The 19637-nt window shown below is 42.1% G+C and overlaps 1 protein-coding gene across 1 annotated transcript in view; it reads right to left on the reverse strand.

The window, feature by feature from the left end:
* The window catches only part of PKHD1 (PKHD1 ciliary IPT domain containing fibrocystin/polyductin), a 447336-nt gene that overhangs the window by 424540 nt on the left and 3159 nt on the right, over nt 1–19637 (reverse strand). Inside the window, exons 2-11 of the mRNA XM_024558059.3 lie at nt 16956–17091; nt 15351–15428; nt 14596–14740; nt 13746–13854; nt 8700–8757; nt 5306–5384; nt 3927–4001; nt 2766–2830; nt 1995–2034; nt 1065–1135 (exon numbers count right to left, since the gene is read on the reverse strand). Coding sequence (XP_024413827.2) covers nt 1065–1135; nt 1995–2034; nt 2766–2830; nt 3927–4001; nt 5306–5384; nt 8700–8757; nt 13746–13854; nt 14596–14740; nt 15351–15428; nt 16956–17007 — 772 coding nt within the window. The 5' untranslated portion in view covers nt 17008–17091. The remainder of the gene's footprint in view (nt 1–1064; nt 1136–1994; nt 2035–2765; nt 2831–3926; nt 4002–5305; nt 5385–8699; nt 8758–13745; nt 13855–14595; nt 14741–15350; nt 15429–16955; nt 17092–19637) is intronic.

The raw sequence follows: 19637 nt of genomic DNA on the forward strand, positions 1-19637 counted from the left end.
CTATCTGACATTCAGGTTCAATGCTGATGGGCAGACTCACAAAGAAGCCTGGCGTGTGGCAAGAAGAGTACACTTCCCACAGCATATTGGTTATGTGCATACGATTTAGAACTCGGTCTGCACTTTGCAGTGCTAGGAACTTTGGACAAATTACTCTGCCTCTCTGAGTCTGTTTCTTCATCTGTAAAACTACGCTAGCATTACGATTCCCAGTTAGGTGCAATAAATACTGAGATCGTATGTAGAACATCCAAGAAGGGCCTGCCGTTCCTCTCGTTGCTGCTGTCATTGTCACGGTCACCTCAGGGGCTTCCTCGTACTTACTCCAAAGGAGACTAGTTACTCTGGTTAAAGGAAATAAGGGCAAGAGGAGAAACTCAGCTTTTGCAGAAGTAGGGAGTGCACCATTTGCACCATGGTGTACAGAATTTCTTGTATTTTTGGCAAAAGTAGATTCCACTGCCTCTGGAATTTGAACCTACCTCACAAGCATTTCTTCAGGGGCTTTGGGATTGTATTCAAGCCAATCTAAATCTAAGAATCTAAGAATCTAAGAATCTAAGCCAGTTTTCTACTAGTGAAACAAGTGCACAGTTTCATACAAGTTTCTAATTGTCAGCATTTGTTTTTTTTAGTATGGAGGTTTCCTCATCAATAGCAACACAATAGCTTAGCATCAGCATCAGCAAGACATAAATTGTTGAATAAATGCTTAGAGGTGTTATGCTAAAGTAACTGAAAAGATATGCTTTTAGATTTTTCAATGCTACCTCTTTTCTATTATTTTTCAGAACCTAGAACAAGGATGGCTCCCCTTTCTTTCATCCATCTCCAGGGACTTTGTATAGACATCTGTGATTGAGCCTTTTTAATATAGCAATTGAAAATGACTTCCATACAAGCAACAATTATCAACAAAAATGAAAGGGTCGTCCATGATTGTAGGGACAGCTTCACGTGTTAATGGTCATAGAGGAATGGCCCGAAGAAAGGGAAGGGGGTTCCAGCCTCCAGTGAGGTGTGAGGGAAGGACTGAGGAGCACGGGGTGAAGGGGATATAGTACCTGAGTGTGTCTGGTACAGGAAAAGGTCCTGTTTAGCGCTGATCAGCCATGCATTCTTGTGTACCATTGACCTTCAAAAAAGACAAAATTGTGTTTTGGATGAACACAGCATCTGAAATGCATTTTTTTAAAAAAATTGGGTACCTGAAAGGGAGATTGTGAACTAACCTCCAGTAAATCTTTAGAACAGTTTAAATACCAGCACCTTTTGATTCCTGGAGAATGATACCAATGGGGCAAGTGTATATTCTGATCTAGAAAATGGTTGTGTAAGAATAATGATACCAATTTCACACAGTAAAAAAAGCATGACATGGAATGATGAATGTGGAAGTGGTTGACATGGAGCTGGCCTACAGAAGATAATCAGTAGGTATCAGTTTTATTCCTCCCAAACTTTCAGAGAGAGGGAGAATATCTGTGCTTTGGGCTGTGCAGCTGTGGGTGACATGTCACCACCACCGCAGTGAAATCGATATTATCTAGACAATGCACTTTTAAGGAAAACACCTGCCAAACTATATAGTGACAGAACATGAGATAAGTCATACAGAAAGAAGTTTTAAATTCTAATTTATATCTACAGAGCTCTATGCAACTGGCATCCTTTCCATCATGAAATCCCTGGAATGAGTCAATGTATTCCATGAAGTTCTGTACTGTTTTAACTTTAGCGTTATGAGATTACTCATGAGGTAATTCCCAAAATCTGCACCATCACCACATTAAAATACATCACCTCAGGATGAGGGCATAGGATACAGTTATACTCATGCAAACAAAAGAAATCAAGTGGACACACAGGGTTTTATTATTCTGTTCTGTTCAGGTATGTTTGAAACTCTTATTATAGAAGTTTAAAGAATGTAGGCACAACAAGAGAGAGAAAATACAAGATGAAGATAAATTTGGGTACTCTGAGTTACTTACTTTCCTTTGTTAAATACTGAGAAACTAACATTCTGAGAACCTGTAGCAAAAAGAAAGAGACATTAATACGAGAGTCTGCTTGATCACCAGGACCAGGCCATAGCTACCAGTACCCCAAGGACTCCAGATACCAGTTATGACCCAACCCTGTAAATTCCTCAATGGTGCCCAAATAAACACCTCCCAGACTTGTACCATCAACGCTGTTGACAGCTAACAATAAAAAGAGAAATGTAACCCTGGCTGGAGTGGCTCAGTGGATTGAGCACCGGCCTGCGAGCTGAAAGGTCGCCAGTTTGATTCCTAGTCAGGGCTCATGCCTGTGTTGCGGGCCAGGTCCCCAGCTGGGATGTGTGAGAGGCAACCAATGGATGTACCTCTCGTACACTGATGTTTCTCTTCCTTTCTTTCTCCTTCCCTCCCCGCTCTCTAAAAATAAATAAATAAATAAGAGGAGAAATGTAGTAGTGGAGAGCAGGTAAGAGCTCAGGCTTATAGATTTAAACCAACTGAGAAATCCTATTCCACTGGCTACTAGCTTCAATTACCACCAGAAAGCGAAAATAATTCCACCAACTTCAGAGATTTATTGTGAGGATTAAATTAGTTTGAACTGCTATTTGAACTGCTTTATATAGGACTTTTCAGGGAGTTCTCAACAAATGGTAGTTACTATTAGCATCATCACGAGAACCAATTCTTGAAATAGTTTTCCTCAGACACAGAGAAAGAAATGGATAAGACCTTACAATTAATACTTCTCCAACATACCAATATAGTTGCCTTCCACACGGCACCGCAGAGTGCCAAGACCGTGGTCTTCCTGAATAGGGTACCTAGGGAAAGAACCAAACACCTCAGGTGGCAGTTACCAGACACTTCAGTTCAGAAGTTCGAACTCATTAGCCAAAAAAGGAAAGCAATGATATTATTAACAACAACAAAATAAAAGCAAATTAGCCAGGGAACATTGGTAGATTGGTAGATGCTGAAAGTATAATGAGCCCATTGGGGCAAAAGCCTAGGGTAGTGAGTAGTAACTGGAGCTGCCATCTCATCTGCCACCAGTAAAAATCACTGTGTGAGAGACAACATTTTACTTATTCCTACTCTCCATTCAGTCCTGTCTTTCTAAAATCTGTTTCAGGACAAGATAACAAAATTCTTATCAAAAAAAAATCTGTTAGCAAGTGTGAACCCCCAAAAGGACAATCCTGAGCAAACGAACTTAAGACACCAGGAAAAAAACACATTACAGAATTCGGCTCTACTAAATTCTAGTCCTAAGAAGCTAAGCCATAGAGGATAATTCTTGTGATGACCTCAAAGAAAGGCTAATCCACCTAGTCCAGAGTGAAGCGAAAGTCCAGCAAAAATGTTGGCATGAACTGTAAGCATGTAGACACATATTTTTTAAATTGTCATTGAAATAAATAAGAAAATTTTACTCACTGTTTTCTTTAGCTAGTCATCATAGTATAGTGGTTAAGAGCATGAACTCTGGAGGCTGGTTAGCCAGTCAGAGTTCAAATCCTAAGCTCTGCCACTCGCTCTTCGTGAGACATTGGGCAAGTTCCTTAACCTCTCTGTGCCTCAGCTTCCTTATCTGTAAAGTGAGACTAATGACTATATGTACTCACAAGGCTGCTGAGTGGCTTAAATGTAAAGCATTAGGGCAGGGCTTGACCTACCGTAAGCACTTAGTAAGTAGTAACTATTGTTTTCAAGAAAAGTTTCAGAATTCACCCCAATTTGCATCAGTTTGAATCAATTACCACGTCTCTTCCAGTAAGCCTAAAGATAAAGCATTCAACAGTTATGGGTAATTTATATTTAAAAATAGCTCTGAGCATGTGTGTGTGTGTGTGTGTGTGTGTTTCATACTGGGCAGAAGAACCTAAAAGTATATGTGTTGGCAAAAAAGACACTCACCAGCTTCCTGTCTGCCTATTTACAAGAGAGCAAGGAGTCACCCATTTGTCTCCTTGAGCTTCCAAGATCAATGGGCTGCATGAAAAAAGGGAGAAAAAAGGACAAGAGACAATAATAATGCAATGCTCCCAGCAAACACTCCAGGCAAAACTCAGAAGAAACATTGTTATAAACATTCTCCTCTGAATTTATGGGGCATTACTGCAGGTGGCTGACGTCTGCCCCCTGAGTGAATGTGGAAATAAATTCTCAGCCTGAAGATAGCAGTGCACACCACTGCCTCGTGGGTCATCCTTCACACTGCAGAAGGAGCGTTTCTTCTGTCCTCAAAAATCTTCATCATCTCCACATTGACATCGTGAGTCTACATAAAGCCATAGCAGACTTTATGCCTTTCTTCTCCCTTTCAAAGACTGTATCTCAACTAAGACTGTATCTATCCCAAGAGACAGGACCAAGTAGTGAGTATGGTACATTGCCACTGGTGTGCTTTGGGCGTCTGTCTTCCACAGGAAGAATAATTTTCTTTCAAGACTAGTTCACCATTATTTAACGCTAGAAACATAGGTCTTGAGAGTAGTCAAATCCTTTTCTCTTCAACTAGGAATGAATCAGAGAGGAATCAGAACAGAGGAGGGTGCCCCATCCTATCCAAGGGCAAAGGAAAAATTAGACACAGTATATAGAATCTACTGAAGCAGGCATATAGTAAGATTATGTTCCTTCTACTTTACAAATTCTCAGTGTAATTGTTTCATAGGCTCAATAGCCACTGTTGCTTCAAGCGTCCCACAAACATCACAACCGCAACAGCCTCCCCGTTCTCCCCTCTTCCAAGCGTGGATGATTTCATAGTAACACATTCCATTTTTTTTAATCCCCAGTGAAGAAAGTCATGTTGACATCCTAATCACTCCCAGAAAACACTGAAGACTCAATGGCTTTCAGAACCTCCTTCCACATTTCCTCTGATCCCACTAATAGAATTTCTAAATGCACAAATGGATAACAACCAAGCAAAGAAGTTAATGGCCTTTGGGGTTCACTCATCATTTTATAAAGTATTTATTTCATCCTGAGAAACAAAGCGGGGAGGGTAAGAATTGAAAAAGAAAATCCACAGATGTAATTACAGTACAATTCACATTGAGCCCAGAGTGAATAGTTGTCAGTAAATAAATGGACAAACTTAATCGACCAGTCGCAATTACATTAACAAAGTTTGCTGAATCCCTGCTCACCAGGGGCCATAAACTACAAAGAGGAAAATAGCAATTCTGTGCCAACTGCTTACAATTTATTGCTATTGGGAAGCTGGCCCCTGGAAGCAATAGAGTATATTTGTAAATAGTCATACGTCAAAACCGATACACTCTTACCTATCAATGTATTCAGCATCAGAATCAAAGTTTTCCAACTTTCCAGTGATCATCCAGCCATACACGTCTATCAGTTGTCCTGTTTTGAGAAGATTTTTTTCAATTGAATAGATTCAGCTCAAACTCTAAATGTATAACAGAAACCGTATTTCTTTCTGTACGTCTATGTGGCCAAGTTGGTCATGACTCAGAATACTTATTTTTTTATAAATCATACAGCTGGGAAGGATCACAAAATATGATCCAGTGAGCAATACTCCAGACTAGATAGACAACAATGACCAATTATTGTAACTATAGACTCAATGGTCTATGTATGGAGCATAGAAGGAATAATGGGCCTTCCTCACCACATTCCCATGAAGCACGAGGCTTTCAAGAGGAGGAGGCCAGTTTCCGACACAGCCCTGGCCCACTTGTTTGCCTGTGTGTAACCACCCACCCAATGTGGGGCTGAAGAACAAGCCTTGGGGTGCTCCACTCTTCATGAGACTTTCCTCTGGAAACTTGCTAACATGAACGCACTTGTAATATGAGGGGGCTCATATCACATGATTGGGAAGGGTATTCAAGGATATTAAATCTTTTTCCATATCTCAGAGTACAAGAGATAAATATCACGATGACCCAAATGGATAGGAACAAAGAGAGAACGTGAGATAGCAGCAGAATTACAGATCGAAGGACGGGCAATTGCATGTCTTGTTCACTTCATAAGTGTGCTCACGTTCAAGGATAGGGCCGACTGGGGACCCCCAAACAGTTAGGGTGTGCCCTCCCCCTGCAACGCGGATGACTGCTGCTGGGTTTTCTCGGTGAGACTTGCAGGGCTGTCCATCGGGCATTAAGTTTTTCTTTAATACTCTCCTTTGTGTTCTTAAGAACAGAGTTGCAGGCATCAGCAATCTCCTTCAGCAAGGTCTCTTCAGCACTATGCCCAGCCTCACCACTTGCAAGAGTTGGGAGAGAAATCGAAAGTAGCCCCTTCTCAGAAAGAGTTTGGGGGCCCCTAGATGAACTGCCTACTTCCATGGTAGAAAAACACCGAAACTCGGTTCTGTGGAACTGCATGAGGCACGTTTTTTAGCAAATACACCACAGCAAGGTGATGATGTTGCAGGTCACCAAACCACCCCTCGACCTGGAAGAGTGTGCCTCCCAAAAACCACAGAATTTAACCATCTCCACTGTAATCTTCCAGCATCACACACAATGTTTAGAGATGAGAGGGGTGTTGGGTATTGAGACAAAACTTCAGAAATGGAAAAGTAAAGGGCATCTATTGGGTTCACGAGGTCACTGAATTCAGGACTTCGAGTCTCTTCATGGCCGTGAGAGAACAGTACCAAGAAATTGTTCCCTTCACATTGTGCTTGCATTTTATTAACGGGAAGTGACTCTCTTCTGTACTCATTAGACAACAGGCACTAAAACAGTGGGAACCTTTCAGGAAGCATTACCCCCACTTTATAGGTGAATGGGCAGGAAGAGGGGGAAGCTAATGACTTAAAGGTCACAGAACTGGCTACAGCCCAGCCTCTGAAGCTCTTTGCTAGTGCCAGCAAGTGGAGAAACAATTCTCCTTCATCTTCGTAGAGTTAAATTATCAATTTCCTGACTTTGGTGGACATGATTTCTATCTTTGATGAGCACGATTTTAGAAACTTTTAACAGCTTATAAAATTTAAGAATTCTTGCAAGTTTCTGTTTTGCTTCTTTAAAAAAAAAGAGCCCAACAAAATCTGACAAATGGCTAAGCCAGACCACAATGCTGGAGGATTCTGCGTCACAGTGAACAACTGTTAAGCACATTTAGAAATTCAACTGCTCATAAAACCTCCTCTCTCCTGTCCCTACCACCTCCCCCATCTCCCTGGCTGCTACTCTGGGCAGGCTTCCCAAATGAAATGAGAGTAATCGTCTGGAAAGTGATTTCAAAGATCAGCGGGGTGGATCCTGCCTGGAGGGACCACTCCAAGCAGGCCAGTCACCAATTGTTCTCCCAGAAGGTGGAGGAGACAGCGTGTGGGAGTCAAACTCAGTGAGAGAAATGGGCTTGACAGATCTGGGTATCTGCTGACATCCCATTTCACACCCAAAGGCTGGTTCCTTCTTCATCCCTCACCCTAACGAGACTTCTCCCATCGAGACAGGCAGGAGCTTTTTAACAACAGAGCAGCAGAAATACAAATGTCTGCATGTGATTTTCATAGACCACATCTCTTTTTAATAAAACATTATGGTGTCTTGATTAGTCAGGCAAATAGAAGGAACCAGATCTGTGAATAACCCGCATTAATAAGATAAAGCTGAATTTATATTCCTTAGGATATAATTTAAATATGCACATACATAATCTGTGTCTATACACACACGAGCAAGTGTACAAACACTTCTTAGTAACTCAGATACTCGTTCTGACATTCTTGAGCAGCAAATCCATTCAAAACATCTACTCAGCTTTTGCATTTATACACAATCACACATTTAAAAATTTGACAACATGTATTTCCCTACTTATACCATCTGGAAACCCTGAACAAATTAAAAACCTAAAATAGATGTAAAAATTTGCCAACAATCAGACAGCGAACTATATATAATCCCAGCTTTGGTTATGATTTAGTTTTAAAGCAGGTTTAACAGTTCTTGGATCTTTTAGTTGCAATCCCTTCTTTAATGTAAAACCCCCAGCTTTCTCTTCTCTTCTTCTCTTCTTCTCTTCTTCTCTTGGCCTTTGCTTATCTGTGAGTGACTCATGAACAAACCCCCAGGATAAGGATCAGAGTTAATGGTCTTCATGTGGTGCCCAACACTGCTCCACACAGGACAAAATGCTGAGCACATGGGCCCACTCTGACTTCTGACTATCTACGTTCAAATCTCCGCTGTACATTTATCAGCTGTATGACTTTAGGCAAGTTACTTACCTTTTTGGTATCTCATTACATCATTTGCAAAGTGGAAATAATAATAGTTCCTATATCATCAGGTTCTTGTGAGGATATGATAATATATACCAAACGCTTAAACAGAACCTGGCTCACAGTCATTTTCAATAAAGCTTTGCTATTATGTGGATAATTATAAAGCTACGAGCAATGATGATTCCTATTTCCTGCATTCTCCAGCAGCACCTGGTTTGATTTTGCCTCTTTTTCCTTTCATGTTTGGATTCCTTTGTTATCAATGAACTAACAGAGCAAAAGTGCCCAGAGGTGAAACAAAACCAGGTAAAAAATAAACCAGAGATTGACGCTTATTTTCAAAACAGCAACCGAGAAGAAGCTAAAATTTCTCATTTGGGGAGACCATCCACCTGGGCAGAAGGGTTTGCAACAAGCTTGGGCAAAGGAATTCATAACTATTCCTGTTTCTGTAGGAGATTTCTTACCTGGAACTCCACTTGGTGGGTTAACTTGGTAAACAATGGGTGTCTGTGCCCTGGAAAACTGTTTTGAGAATGTTATCACAAGTGAGCATTTCATTAGAATACCGCAATCACAAACACACACAAAGGACAAGCCATTCCTCATGGAGCATCCGGCAAAGGTCACAACTGATACGTTTCCTCAAATCACCTTAAATGTATTTTTTTCTGCATAATATTTCCGTGAAGCAGAGATGGCAGATAGTATTATAGATAGCTCCTCCATAGATGAGGTAAAGGAATTTCAGAAAGATCACAGAAGACCTCTCTCATACCCTGTTGCTCAAACGTTCGCAAGCCTGTTTCTGCCTGCCAGACCCAGAAACACCTGTCACCAGGAGAGATAGACAGGCTACAACTTCAAATGCCAACCTTTCAATTCCATTATTATAACTTGGCACCTTGGGATCTTGAAAGTTGTTTTTTTCTACATAATAATTTGCTTATTTAAATTCAAAGGATTGCAATTTAAGCCATAATCAGCCAGCATGATGGCAGGGAATAGCAAACTACAAAATATTGGAAGTCGGACGGCCACACAAATGAGCTATTTATGGAGAAAATGGAGGGTGCCTGGGAGGAAAGTGACTCAAGTGAGTCATAGAGTGGGAGGCCTCATGAGTAACAAGAAGAAGAAGAAAAAAAAAGAAAAGAAGGGGGAAAAAGCACTGGATGGAGAGGTGGAAGCCTGTGGAAGCCTGGTCACGGGCTCCAAATCATTTGGCAACGCCCCTCCCTCCAAAGCACTTCACTGCTAACCATGAACTCCACAAGTCAGGTCCAATGCCTGGCTTGCTCACTGCTGCATCCCTGTACATTGCCTGGTAGGTAGAAGACATTCACATTTTTGTGAGTGAATGAAGTGACCCCGTATGAGATGATGGATATACTAGCTAGGCAGAGAGAATGCGACAATTCCAAGAATTACTCCATCTTGCCTCCAGGCATCTGGGTTGGTCCTGGATCAGTCATTTCACAGTCAGGGCCAGTGTGAAGAAACAAAGAGGCAGAAGAATGGACTGGCCATCTTCCCCCACACTGCTCTAGCTGCCCACACCACCATCACCATTCTCTGCAGCCTGCAGTGCATTCCATTTGCAACACAAAGACAAGCAAATTGTTTTGCCTGGTCTGCTTCCAGCACCCCAGGAGTCCACCTTCCCAGGGAGAATATTATCAAAGAATAACTCCCTCGTTAATCAACAGCCCTAATCAGACATCAAGAGCCAACAGACATTTCCGCAAAGCTGATGACGGCTCAGCAAGTGCAGTTTTAAGTATTGATCCACACAGCTGTGCCATCTGCCACCAAAACGAATTTCCTCCCTTTCTAAAGGAAAGGGTTAGAGAATAGTTCACAGAAAATACGTAGAGTCAGGGGTCAAAATAAGAATGTTGTGATCACTGGCTCCAACCTCACCAAAAGATAAAGATTAATGAAAGTCCACATGCACCTGCCAACCACACACTGCCTGCCATGGGCTCACAGCCTCTTTCTGCACCCAGGCCTTCATCCCCCACTGGTGCACCCTGCGTAGCATGGTCATTTCCATTGGAACTTTATTATAAAAGCCTCATGTCAACGTAGGAAACATCCAAAACTGTAACAATGTTTATGAGTTTATTTGAGCCACACTGCTGACAATTGCCGGGAACACAACTTCAAGGGATTGAGAAAGTGCCCCAGAGAACGGCAGTTCTGCACCCTGCTTTATGCACTACAACCCAAAGAGGGGGTGTGCGTGGGTTACCTGAAACCCACTGGTGATAGATTAGGGAGGCGGGGGAGAGCAAAGCGGGAAAACTTCTGAGAAAGTAAAATGAGACGCATACTTTCTTCACACAGCTGGGTACAGGATAGTTAACAATCAACAATTAACTCCATAAAAATGAAGGGGCTTGTGATCTCCACCTTGGCGCTCTAGTGCAATATCTGTGCTGTGAGGGGTCGGGGAAAAGGAAATTACTTTGACATTCCAGTGTTACTATAGATGCAAAAATACAACAGACAGGCTTAATTAAGGTAAAGATTTGGTACTGGCAATATTTAGCAAAGAAAGAGAGCCAAGGGAACTAGACACTGAGGTTAATAAACTGGGAAGCATAAGCCTGCTTGCTAGCCAGGATGCTGTAGCTTCACACTGCAGGGTATTACAGCATTTCCCCAAGAGGATTGATACCCCTCCCTTCCCCACCTCCTCCAGTACAAGACTGCGGGTGGGAACAGTGGGGGAAGGTGGGTACATGCACAATAGAAGTCAAAATGGTACAGAGGGAGGTTCTGGATCAAAGAGGCCTGTCAGTCAAGTCTGGGAAAGAAAGGATTGGTTGGGAGGTGGACCTATTTGAAGCCTGTGGAAGTTTTAGAAGGTGATTGGTCATTTTGATAAAGCACCTGGTCCATCCCAAGCCCAAATTAATACAATCCCAGTGGAACAAAAAAGTGCGTTCTCTCTCTCTCTCTCGTTCTCTCTCTCCCTCTCTTTCCCCCAGGAGACCCATATTCACCCCCTGTGTTCACATGTCCTCTCTATCGTCATGTGGCCCTAGCAGCCATGTGGCCCATGGCCGTGCAACCCCACATGCAGGCTCCAGGAGGGAGCCTGAAACGGACTACAACTGGAAGCACACACTCAGCCCTAACGTGGACAGTACTTTGATGTAGAGCCTAAACTCTGGGCAGTGGCCCTCATCCTGGCCCTACTGAAGACAAGATTGGACCTTTTCCATAGTGATACAAACCAGGAGGGAAACCCCCTTAATTGTAATGGTCAATAAACTATTCCCGTACAGCTCTCGGGAAATTATTTTCCTTTAGATACCAGAAGAGCCCATCCTGCACCGGTAACAGTTGGCATTTCACCAGTAACAGAATGACTTTCATCAGGAAGAATTTAGCCTAGGACATGACTACCTGCCATAAACTGCTTTTGGTTAATAGGTTTTAATTTCAGACCATCCTTTGTGGTTACTCTAGGTCTCTGAGTTAACAAGGCCACCACACAGGCCTCCCCTGAGCTTGTCAGGTTTAGTAAGTGGCCTCTTTTTCTCCACATTCATGAAGTGGAGTAATGGTTATTTCTCCTTCACACAGATGTTAGAAACTGAGGCAGATCGAACAACTGAGTCCAAATCAACTAAGGAAACACACCTCTTGATTTCCAACGTGCAATATAAAATCTACCACTCAGTCTGTAAGCCTTCCATCAGAAGTGTGTGGGGGTGAATAGAGGGATTCCTTTATCACTCCCTCCCAATTCCTCCAACCATGGTGGGGCAGGCTCAGAATTCAACCTCAAAAAAAGCTTCACTTGTGATTCTCTCTGAGCTGACACAACATACGATGGTACATTTCTAAGAGAAACAAGCTCCTGGTCACCCACCAAGCTAGAGACATGACAAAGTAAAAAATTAATGAGCTTCCAAATCAAGCTTCCCACATGCTGATCCTTGAGACGAAGTCCGATCAGCAGTAGCAAGATCGAGGTGGGGTGCAGGAGGAAAGGCAGGGGATTAGAATGACAAAGCCACAGCCACCAGCTGTTGGATAAACCTTCTGTGCGTTGTTGAACTTGTCAGTGCCTGCAGCAGGCACTTTGGAGTGGACTGGCAAGATGGAATTAATTTTTAATACTCATGGTTCTCCCGGTCCCAGTCCCAAAACAAAGAGACACACCGTGTTTTATTTAGCTTGGAATGCCTCTCATTAACTGCGTCCCCTGGTGATTTTTCATCCACGTGCCAAGCTGGTTGAACCACTGAAGGACTTGTTTGCTTTAATGTGCAATTTTAGAAACTGTTTCTCTTCTTTCCCGGACCTCTCCTTTCCCATCTTTAATTAGCAGGAAAACGACTATCTGGGGTGAAAGGACATCAAAACCCAAAGCAGCATGCGTGGTGATTTAAGGCGCATGCTCAGCCATCTCTTCTGTTACATTCACTGAGGCTGTGGAGAGGGGGTGGTGCAGGTCTAAATAATAAAGGATTTTTTTTCTTTCTGTGATTATGTGCAGAAGCCAAATTCCAGAAGAGATTTCTTATAGTGAGAAACAAGTTGGTAAATGTGAATTGACAGCAAATTCCTAAATTGTGAATCATATTAGAGATGAATTTAAAAAGTTGAAATCTCGTTCTAAAGGAGGAATAATTAATGACTATATTGTACTTTTGTAAACTAAGGCACCCTGTGAGAAGTACCGCCATGTCAAAGGAACAGTACCAAACCTCTGCCTTTTTTTACAAGAAGTCTGGGACCTACAGTTTTAGAGCTTATTTTAGTGTAAAATTAATCTGAAATGGATGATAGACTGAACCAAACAGAAAATGAAGCCCCAGTATGAGTCTCTAAAATAAGTCAGGCATTAGCTCATAATCCATCCATCTCTCTCTCTCTCTCTCTCTCTCTCTCTCTTTCTCTCGTTTCCTTTTAACTCTGAGCCTGAAGGAGAATTCCATCAGCAAATGCCTTTAGCTCTAGGATTAGAAAGAGTAGTAGAAGTCACTGTGAAGTACAGAGGAAGGAAGAGGTTGGGTCCCTGAGTCCCTTCGACATGCTGAGACTCAGGGTGACTGCAGCTGTGACATGAAATGCTGATGCACACGCTGGTGATCTCTGTGGCTCCTCTGTGGGCTTCAGTTTAGGTGAGGATCAGAGTGAGATGCAGGTTCAAATCCTGATTCTACCATTCAATACCTGGGCAAAATTTTTATGTCACGGGCAAATCAATCTCCCTCAGCCTTAGGTTGCTCATCTATAAAAACAGGATAATAAATAGTTACCCCATGAAATCATTGTGATTATTAAGTTAATGTGCATAAAGCACAGAGCTTGATACACAAGCACTCAATACTTATCTTTCCTTTCTCCAATCTCAGAAACCTCATAACTGCCACCCACCTTTCCTCTTGTACTGGCAAAGCAGATTCCCTGCCTCATTTGTAACTCATGTGTTGATAGCACAAACACACCCTCAGACCAAGCAAACCCATTGCTCCACCCTTAGAACCCACCTTGAAAGTACAGCTGTCTGACAGTCCTGGACTTGGGCTGCCTACCACCTGTCCCCCAGAGTGTACTTCCAGGTGGTACAGGCCCTCATGTGCTTCAGACAGCAGAGACCTGAGGGCAGAAAGTAGAAATCCTTGTGAACCAAAAACTGAATCACCAAAGCCAGCAGCCCCACTCGACCACTTTAAATTTCCTCCCTGCTCCTTGTGAAGCAGAACTAACCGGAAGGTTCCTAGATTTCAATTTTGACCTCCTAGGTCCACTCCTCTATTAGACTGTAAAGATTGGATCCTTCAGCAAAATATTTATAAATATATGTATACATAATTTTTTTTAAAAAATTGAAAGTCACTAGTGTAAACTTCATAGGTCAAAAGAAACTTGAGTAGAACAATAGATTACCAGGAATGCTATATAAATCATATTAAACTCAGCAGACACACTAAGCACTAAAGCGAATTTCCTTGCTAGCTGGTTTGGGGTTTATGCACAATCATCACAATTATACCTATTCCAAATGACGAGTTCTTTGGATGGCAAAATGGCACCATTTACTGAAATCTTAATAGCTATGGAGCTCCTTGAAAAAAAAAAAAGAAGCTGGAAACACAATTTAGCCCCTCCTTATAAATATCTCAAAATCCTCAAAATTCGTCACTATATTCTCATCCTCCCTTAAGCCCGAGGGCCCTGATAGGGACCTTTTAAGAAATATATTCACATGGAACATTTTAAAAGACTATAGCAGATAATTGCAGCCACAGCAGGCGTGGCTCTAATTTGCCACCCAAAACTACTGAGATGAGCCAAGCACTTGTCCTGTCTGATCTTCCCGTCCTGGGACAGGTGTACCTGGTCCTACACATGACCACCGGCAAGTCCAAGAAGAGGGGGGAGACATCACAGGGGACGCTCGGCAGGGCAGGCACAGCCCCATTCACCAGGTGTATTTCCAGCTGAGAGCCGTTGGCGGGATAAAGGAGACGGGACTCCAAATCTAAACGTGAGGGAAAGGAGCATCTCAGCCGAGCAGAGCTGTGATCCACACAGGAGAATACAACAACATGGCCACATGGGGGCAATGTGAGACACTGAGTTTGCCTACGTATTAAATTAACACTCCTCATTTCCAAAGACGTTTATGACTGCGATATAAATGAGTGTTCTCGTTTATAAGTTTACTTAAAAAGTTTTATCTCCTCAGGTCCATCCATTTAAATCCAGGACAGAATATTTCAGCCCTTAAAATTACTCTTTACTGTGGTAGAGATGGATACACGTATGAAATTATCTAAAAGGAAGAAAACCAAGGTTCTACGGGGACACATTGCCAAGTACTATGCTAAGTGCTTCCACATCTCACTTAGCATTCACAGAGTCCCCCCCCACGGCTTGGGATGAGAAAGTGGACACAGCATACAATGTGCTCTTCTGTGACATTAGCAAGTGAGCATCTGGAAGCACAGAAGCTGGTCAGGCGGCCCATCTCCCTTCAGGCCCTCTTTTACACATGCCCGTAGACAAGGAAGAAAACCACAAACTCACGTTCCTTAGGATTTTTTAGATTGATAATTAAGAAACTTGCATTTGGTAAGGCACACACCTACCACTAAAAATGATTGTGATCCATGTTCCCCCTGCAAGGCTGCCTTCTTCAGGCTCGCTGTGGAAACTCAGGCAAGGCACTGCGAATTAGCAGGAAAGACACTGGTTTTAAAGGTCAGATTCGAGCCACCAGCTTCCCCGGCGCTATGAAGCAAGATTTAGCATTCATCAGAATCTCCGGAAGGGCTTGACAAAGCACAGATTGCGGGGCCCCACCCCCCGAGTTTCTGGTTCACTACGTGTGGGTTAGGGCCCAAGGTTTACGTATCTGACCAGGTGCTGCTGGTGCTCCTGGTCTAGGGACCAAACCCTCAAAACTCCTATTGGAAGGAAAGTTCTGACTGATTTTCTCATCTGAGACAACCAAAACCCAGGGTTCACCAGCACAATCCTGAATGTCTCCTTCCTCTGCAAAGAGCCTCAAGAACACTTTGAATGCCTAATTCAACTCAGAATATCTCTTCTCTCTCTCACTCTTTAATAAGGTAATCATATTTAATTGTAATGTCATCACTTATTTCTTGTATTTCTACTTCCCTCTAGAGAAGAGAACGTTTTAGAAGCTGTCCTTATTTTACTCTTCCAGCTCCGTACGCCATTTTCTGGTTTCCCCTTAGTTTTGGATACACGATCAGAATGACTCCAAATAAATAAAAAAGTCTCTAGATTTTTGCTTTGACTGTACAGAGGGGGTCTGAAGCATGGATCAGTGCTGAAACTTCCTTAAAATAAAAAATAAAACACTATATCCTTCACATGCGAGGTCAGGTTGTGTTCTCCTATGGAGATCATTGGCTGAATATGACCTTAATTAGTCCTTCATCTTTGAAGAGGCTCCTGAGCATGCTTTGGTCAAGGTAAAGCCAATTCAAGAAAGCCAATAAACATCAGTCAGCTACTCAGCGAGATCATAGGTAAGAAAAGCGTTATTTACAGAACAATGTTCAGTTTCTATGTCAGAAAAGTGCAGTGATAACGCAGGCCGCCTAACTCTGGCTAGCCTAGGGCTTCCACGTGCAGCTCTCCAGGCGGTACAGCGCACAGCCAAGGGTGAAGGGAAATCATTCACATCTAAATCATCTGTGGCAGCCCAGCAAGACCAGTCCTTGTTTACACCTCAAAGATGCATTAGATACTTCTACCTAAAGAAAACCAAAAGCCAAAGCCATAAAATGATAGAGGATAACTAGATTCACAGAGAAAATTAGAGACTTAATTTTTTAAAAAAGAGATTTTAATACGAGTGGTCATTTATTTCTATGAAAAGTTATTCCCATTGGGCAGATAAAAGAATAAAACCTAAAAAAAATTACATCATATGACCCAAAAAGGAATCATAAAAGAAAAGTTATGTTATTGTTAAAAGCTCTGGACTATAAAAGCAACCTCCTCTGGTCATTAAAAGTCAAAGTATATATTCATAACTATTTAATAGATAACCTCAACTACTAAGCAGAAAAAAGTAATTATTAAGCAGATAAAACCTAAACCCAGAGCAGATTCTTCAACACTTTCCCCCAAAATAATATTTTAAGTATCAGTAAACCAGTTCTGAATGTAACCTGTTGTGTTCTATCTATAATTCCCTCAAAACATATCCTACTTACCTGCCAAAAGCAATATTTCAATACTCTTCAGAGACATCAGACAAGCAATCATCTCGTTCACTTAAGTCAATCCTCTCAAAATTGCTCAAACATGAAAACCATTTTCAATTTTGATTGGAGCAGCATAGCTTTTGTGCTTTATAAAAATAAAATAAAAATTATTATAACTTTTAGCTTAAATACTATTGCTGTACTATGTTAAAACTTGGGAAACTAAGGAAGTAATACTAATATGGCCCTAGAATATTCAAAGGGACCCAACACATCTTCCCAAATTCTGGTGAAAAAGATAATCTATGAATTTTATATAAAATCATCACTATTTCACCCCATACCAAATTATTTTATACATATGTAACTTGGATAAAAAATAACCTCTCTCGGTAGCTCATTATTGAACAAAAGCTTAAATTTTTTAATAAATAAATTCTAGATATTTATTAAATCTAGATATAAAATAAATAAATACTAGTTAATGGTGGTTTGAGGGAAGGGCTTGTTTGTTTGTTTTTTGGAAGAGTCTCAGTCCTCTGGGGAAAAAAAAACACAAAAAGTGAAGAGTTTAACAAAGTAAGTGTTAAGTAGGGTAATGGGTTGGAAAGTGGTACTAAGGGGAACTTCAGGAGAATTGTGTTATCCTCACAGTAGAGGAGTAAGCGAGGAAAGAAACAGAGGAAGCAAAAGCTGGACCCTTCAAACCAGACTCCATGACCCCAGGGTCTCTGTACCCCATCCCACAATGCCAGTATGCCAGGCCTAACCTCCTTAAACACTGTCTTCATTGTGCAATTCTTCTGCTTAAAGCTTTTAATTCAATGCAAAACCACCATCATTTATACAATGATAATAAGAATACTTCATAGGATTTGTTTCAATATTAACTGAAGATTATACATATATGTGTGTGTGTGTATATATATATAATCACTTCATACATATATATATAAAATTAACACAGGGCCATATATATATCTCACTTCATATATGTATATATAAAATTAACACTGGGCCTGGCACAAAGGAACAACACAACAACGTTAGTTTTCCCTTCATGGGGTTTGTATTTGCACTGGAAGCCCTCTCTCTGACTTTACAGTCTTGCCACAGTCTGGCCCCACTACCTTCCAACTTCCCCTCACGTTGCTCCCCAATGTGAACCTGCACAGCAGCCAAGCTGTTCTCCCCACCATCTCTCAGAGAAGCCTTCTGCACGTCAGCCTCTGCCTTGGCTCCTGCCATTTGCTTCCTAGATTCCCCAGCCCTCCTTCATGGCCCAGCCAAGGAGCCTCTTCATTCGCGGAATCCATTCCCAGTGTTGGTTCATCAACTGGCACCCAAATGCAGAGGGCGAGGAGAGATGGAAGAGAGAGGCAGACCAGTCCTGATCGGTAGGTGGCAGGTTTAATAAGCAAGGGAACTTACTTACATACGAGGCTTGTCTTGGTGTCAGCAAGACAAGTAGATCTCTGCACTCACCCACCCGCCAGAATCTTAAAAGTTTACATAGAGACTTTAACTGGGTTCAGTCACATATAACCTCCAGATGGTTTCAATATCTCACTCTCTGAAAGCTATGTCCTTGAAAAATGGCTCCCACTGGGGCAACAGTGGGCAGAACTCACAATACAAGGGCAAGAGAGGGGGTGAGAAGCCTCCATTGCTCATTTCCAGCTCCCAGGTCAATCACCGGCATACCCTCTCATTGACATCCTCCAACAGTCCATCCCTCATGACTACCTCTTATAATCTTACACACTCTGTTCTTCTGCAACTGAGTGGTCAGCGAGAGAGTTCACTAGCCGAGAGGTGGTTTGTTTGGAGGCTCTCTGGCTCCACTGGAGACAATACTACAGCAACAACATAGGCACATGCTAGAGAAAACGTAGATTAAGATAATGATTTCCAAAATACAGTTGAGCCCTGAATGATGCGGTAGTTAGGGGTGCTGAACTCCCGAGCAATCGAAAATCCACATATAGCTTTTGACTGCCCCAAAATTTAACTACAGTCACTTGTCACATACGCAGACTCAACCAATCTCAGGCTGAAAACAGCATCTTTAATCTGCACTTGGAATCTGCAGTTGGGAATATGAGAATACTGTTTTCTACCCCAGGTAGGTTAAATCCATGGATAGCAAACCCACAGATGCAAAACTCACAGATAAAAAGGGCCAACTGTAGTTATTGAAAAAAAATCTGCACGTACTGGACCCATGAAGTTCAAACCCATGTTGTTCAAGACTCAACTAATTGAGTAATTTTTTCCATCAAGAGCCCCATGATTAGAACCACCGATTTATTAAGTCCCCTAGGCTGGGGGTCAGATCACTCTGGTCATTCATTCATTCACTTGTGTCTTCACTGATTAAATAAAGATGATACATTAGCAGATTCATCAGACATGAATGAAAATATAACATTTTGTCTGGAATGTGGCACAGGCACCTCCCAGCAGGCAGCACTACTTTCCAAGGCCATCCCATTTTGCAGGACAGCTTTTCTCATTAGAGACATTTCAGTGTTCAGTAAGGACCGGCTTTGTCAGCTATCGTTTCAGAGTCACTGGGTGAACCGAGTAAGGGCTTCTGTGTCCTATAACGTCCTCCAGGTCAATGGAGGGAACAAAGACGGTGGCCAAATGATCTTCTCAGTTGAAAACAGAGCGTGCCCACCTGGCCTT

The sequence above is a fragment of the Desmodus rotundus genome, chromosome 11 (assembly GCF_022682495.2).
Source record: "Desmodus rotundus isolate HL8 chromosome 11, HLdesRot8A.1, whole genome shotgun sequence".
NCBI lineage: Eukaryota > Metazoa > Chordata > Mammalia > Chiroptera > Phyllostomidae > Desmodus > Desmodus rotundus.